Raw genomic sequence first — 4827 nt, forward strand, 5'->3', positions numbered from 1 at the left:
GGGGCGGGTTTGGGGAGGGAGAGCCTCCCTCCTCTGCTCTCCTGTGGACTGAGAATTCGGATTTAAACAACCAGACAAGCTATTAATTTACCCATGCTACCCAGGGTCCTGAACCCAATTAATTTCTAATAATTACAGCCCAAGGGGGCTGGAGAGATCCCTCTGCCTCTTTCTAGCCTTGCCACTTCGCGGCACCGAGGTCAGCATATAATAATAAAGTGTATATTTTGAAAGTGATCAGCAGAACAGTGAGTTATTGCAATGAATGAAAATTGTTTCCATTTTGGCTAATTGAGCCCGTGGCTGAAAGCTGGAGTTCTGAGACTAAATAAAGAGGACTGTTTCATTTCAACGTGGACTGGAAATCCCTGCATAGCTTTTTCGGTCACCCAGCAAGAAGCTTAATTTCTTAACAGCAAACCTGAAATCAAGCGTTGGGTAAACAGTATTAATAATTGCATTACAATGATTAAATTAATCTTACTGGTAGCTAGGAGAATATAGATTGAGATTGAATAACACGATGTAAAGTTCACTGCACAAAGACAATAGCACAACAAATACCTCGATGAAGAATTCCAACTTTTCTCCAAGTAGGCTGCGGGGCTTGTTCAATTATAATGTAAGGAAGAGAAAATTTCCTGTTACGGGGAATGCACTGAAACCTGTGTTTGAGGGGGTGCTTTTGGTCTCCCAGCCCGTATTAGAAATGGATTTAATTCCACCCCTCCATCAAAAAAAAACAATTAAAAAAAATCCCAAACCAAACAACCCCAAACCAAACCCCAAATTTCAATATTTCTTTCTGGCCGTGGATCTGCTGAAAACGAGCCCTCATCCCCGCAGCCAGCCGCTTCCCACCCGAGCGGGAGGGGAGGCTGCCGGCGCGGAGGACCTTCCCCGCACGAACGAAACGGATTTCCCGGGGGGGTGGCCGGGACCTTTCGGGGAGGGGGGCGACCCTGGCGGGGCTGCGGCGGGCGATGCCGAGGGCCGCAGGGCGGGCGGGCGGGCGACGGGGGGCGGCCGGGGGACGGCCCGGGAGGGCGGCCGGGTGTCCCGGGGCGGGCGGCGCGGCACCTGCCGGGCTCCCGTGGCGGCGGGGACGGCGGGCAGGTGGCGGTGACAGGAGGGCGCGGCCGGGGTCAGGGCTACCCGTCCGGGAAACGCGCATCTGCGCCACCGGCCCGGCCACCGGGCTCCCACGCGTGGTCCCCGCGGCGCCGGGCTCGGCAGCCCGGGTGGGAGCGGGGTCCGCGGGCAGGACGCGCACCTCTGCCTGGGCGGCGGCTTTGCCGGGGTCTCCGTTTAAACCGGGAGGGGGGAGAGAGAGGCGCGGGGGGAGTTTTGCAAAGTTCCCGGGCCGTTTTCAGTTCTCCCAAATGAGTCGGCGCCGCAGGTCGGTGCGGGATATGATTTGGGGACAGCGCGGTGCAGTCCCGCAAGCAGAAGCGCTGCCTGCCAGCGAGGTTTGGGGTCGGGTAGTGCCCGTCCCCCAGGGGTAGCCCCGAACCCTGTCCCGGCCCCAGGCATCCCCCGCGCAGCCGGGGGGCCGCTCCCCGCCGGCCCCGGCCCTCCCTCCGCCGGGGCAGAGGGGCCCAGCTCCGCCCGGGACAGCCCGGGCCGGGGACCCCGAGGGGTGCGAGAGGCGGGAGGTGTCTGTGGCCGGGGGCGGCCAAGCCCCGTACGGGTGCGCGGCCGCGTAGCGCCCTGCCCTCCTGCCCCTCCTGCTCGGGGGGTGTTTAGTGAACCCCTGCCCGGCTGCGCGGTGGGGGGGCGCTGGTGGAGTGGGCACGGAGCAGCTGCGTGACTCTGAAAAAAATAATATTAAAAATCCAGTTTGCAAATTAAAAATAACAACGGGCATCAAGGACGGCTCCGCGGAGCGGGTTCAAGTGCTTGCGCGTGTCTGCCGGGCGTTTGGGGGAGCCGCGTGGGATACGCGGTGCCCCCGCCCCACCGCTCAGGCGCGGGGAGTTGTCACCAGTGGGGTGCGGGAGGGGTCGGGCCGGCGGGGGGGGCTCCGCGGGCGGCCCCGATCCATAGCACCGGCAGCCAGGAGGGTAGTGGGGGGGGGGGGAGGGGGGCGGGTTGAAGGGGGAAGGGGCGATGCTGAGGATTTTATTAAAACAAAAAGTTGAGCAGCGTGTATGTACTGGCTCAGCCCCGAGTCTGAAAGATTGTAATTTTCTTTTATGGTGTCTGGCAGGATTTGCAACAGATATTAATGGGAACATAAATAGCGCATGGAAGGTATTGAACAAAACTGTTTAATGCAAGGAGGTTGTACCAGAGGAAAATCTATATGTAGTTTGGATTGATTCATACCTCGGACACAGCCATCCCCTAAAGGAGTTCCCAATTTCTGCGCGCTCCCTCTTTGATTGGCAAACCCTGTAATTAAAACAGATTAGAGCAGTCGGTGTTACTGTTTTAAAAGCGCTTTTTTTCTGCCCGACTGGTGGTGGCTTAGCCGAGTTCAAGGAGGGGAAAAAGTGTGTACGCTGGGATAGTGTACGGTTTAATGGTACGCATACATAATAAAACATATAATCAAATCATATCTCTCTGTCTATAAACACGCAGAGATCTACGATAATTGCGGCGGGGTGAGAATAAACTATTTAAATGTTGCACAAACGCCAGAACAGCATTAATATCCCATAAAAACAATAATTAAAAAAGGGCAGAAAAAGGCGTCATTTCTCCCAGCCCCTCCGGCCCCTGACCCGGCGGGGAGCGCAGATCTCCCCCCGCTCTAACCCCTCCCTGCTGCCCACCGGCCGCCGTCCCGCAGCCCGGCGACGGCTGCCCGCCTCGTCCCGGCCCGTCCCGGCCCCGGTGCCGGCTGTCAGGGTCCCCACCGGCGGTGATGGATCGCTGCAAACTTTTTTTTGGCGGCGCTGAAATGTTGAAGAGCGGGGGGGAGCCGCCCGTGCGCATGTGCGAAGGTGTCCAAACTGACAATGCTGGAGAGATAGCGAGCCGGGATTGAGAGAAAGGGAGAGTGTGTGTGTGCGGGAGAGGGAGAGGAGAGAGGGAGAAGGGGGAGCGAAAAAGGAGGAAAAGCTCCGGGAGGACAAAAAAAAAAAGCCCCCCCCCCCCGCCAACCCCACGCCAGCATCGGCCGCGGGACTGGCAGCATGCGATCCAAAGGCAGGGCGAGGAAGCTGGCCGCAAGTAGGTGCAATACCCCTTTCTCTTGGCTTTTCACCCTCCCTCTCTGCCATGTTGCATAGACATGTCTGATGCGGCGCGGAGCTCGCAGGCAACCTGCAGCATCCATCCCCCCCCCACCTCCGTCCCTCCACCCGGCCCGGCTGGGCTCCGGGAGCTGGGTTGGGGGGTTGGGGGTGTCCGGCGGCCGGAGCCGGTGCGGGGGCTGCGGGCGGCCGGCGGGAGGTGGGGAAGGAGTTGAGGAAAAGTTCAGTGGCGAGCGCTGGAAGTTGCTGCTGCCGGGGGCTGGAGTGTGTGTGTGTGTGGGGGGGGGTGTCGGGGAATGGGGGGGGGTGCGAGAGGCTCCGGGTCCTATAGTGGGCGCTGTGCGCTGTCGGCAGGGCTGGGGGCCGCGGGCGGGGGGGGGGCGTGTGCGTGTGCACGGAGGGGCAGCGGTAGCTCTGCGGGGGAGGCGGCGAGCCCCGGGCGCAGGTAGCCGGTGCGGAGCTACCGGGGACCCCCCCGCCTCCGCGGGTCCTGCTCCGCTTGTGGCACAAAAACTCCCCCCCTCCACCCCACCAAACCGTGCGTGGGGAGCGGCGGCGGAGCGCGGCGCGGGTGGGGCCGTGGGAGCCGCCACGAGTGGCCGGGATGCGGGGGGGGGGGGGGGGCGGATCGGGAAAGGGGGGGGACACAGTGGGGCGACCGGGCAGCGCGGAGCGGTTCCCGGCCGCGGGCTGCAGTCACCCGCTAAAAGTTGATGTAAATGTTGTAATTTCAGGCGCTTTTCCAGCACTTTTTATACAGTTTGGCCGCCCGAAGGTCTCTGTTCCGCGAGGCGAGGGCTCGGCCGTCCACACGCAAATCCCGATTTATTTAATTATTTGTCTTACGCTCACCCCATCTGTTTCTCCTTTATGATAGGGATCTTTGCTTTTAACTGCTACAGTGTTGGGGCTTCTTTTTTTTTTTTTAAATTCCTTTTATTTTATTTTATTTTTTTATTTTGAAAGAGGGAATCGACAACAAAACTTCGCCAGCTTTCGCGTCCTATTTTAAAAGCAGCTGATGTCTTTATTTTCTCTGACACATCTGGGCGAGTTTCATTTGATATCCGTGGCGATGGCAACTCACATTCCCGAGCGAGAAAAAAAAAAAAAGGCAGGCGGAAAAAAAAAAAAAGTCAGATGAAATGTTGCATAAGTTGCGTGACGTAAAAAGCAGATGCTTATTTACTCTTTATTTGTGAAAGGGGAAAAAAAAAGAGGAGCGTGGAAAAGGGGAAGCGAAAGATCTCTCCGGATCATCATCAGCTTTTCTGTGAACCTTAACAATAACAGCAGCAACCTGCATTTGATTAGGTGATTTTAAAGTGGATAATCCAGCGCCCACAATTTGAAAACAAATAGGTTGTTAAATCTCCAGGTTGCCATCCCTACTTTGGAGCTAATTACGGAAAAAACTCGCACGCCCCTGACCAAATCCGTCAGGTTTCCTTGCCTTTTCCTTTGCTTTTCTCGCTGCGCAGCGATGCAGGGGCTGCTCCTGCTCCAGCTCCGCGGGCGAGCTCCGACCGTCTGCAAAGTTTCTGCTCTGGGCTGCAGCAACAGCAGCACTTCCCCCCCCAAGACAGATGCCTTCCATTAAATAATCCTTCTGTTACAATCCGCT

At 57.9% G+C, this 4827-nt stretch overlaps 1 protein-coding gene across 6 annotated transcripts in view; it reads left to right on the top strand.

The window, feature by feature from the left end:
* The first annotated feature begins 3002 nt into the window (after window positions 1–3002).
* MECOM (MDS1 and EVI1 complex locus) overlaps window positions 3003–4827 on the top strand; it is a 348700-nt gene continuing 346875 nt past the window's right edge. For 2 of the 6 annotated variants that reach the window (XM_054204388.1, XM_054204389.1), the window contains exon 1: window positions 3003–3180. In XM_054204388.1, the coding sequence (XP_054060363.1) occupies window positions 3144–3180 (37 nt within the window). In that variant the 5' untranslated portion in view covers window positions 3003–3143. The remainder of the gene's footprint in view (window positions 3181–4827) is intronic. The other 4 variants (XM_054204390.1, XM_054204394.1, XM_054204391.1 and 1 more) reach the window with 3 other exon arrangements.

Source organism: Rissa tridactyla, chromosome 6 (assembly GCF_028500815.1).
Source record: "Rissa tridactyla isolate bRisTri1 chromosome 6, bRisTri1.patW.cur.20221130, whole genome shotgun sequence".
NCBI lineage: Eukaryota > Metazoa > Chordata > Aves > Charadriiformes > Laridae > Rissa > Rissa tridactyla.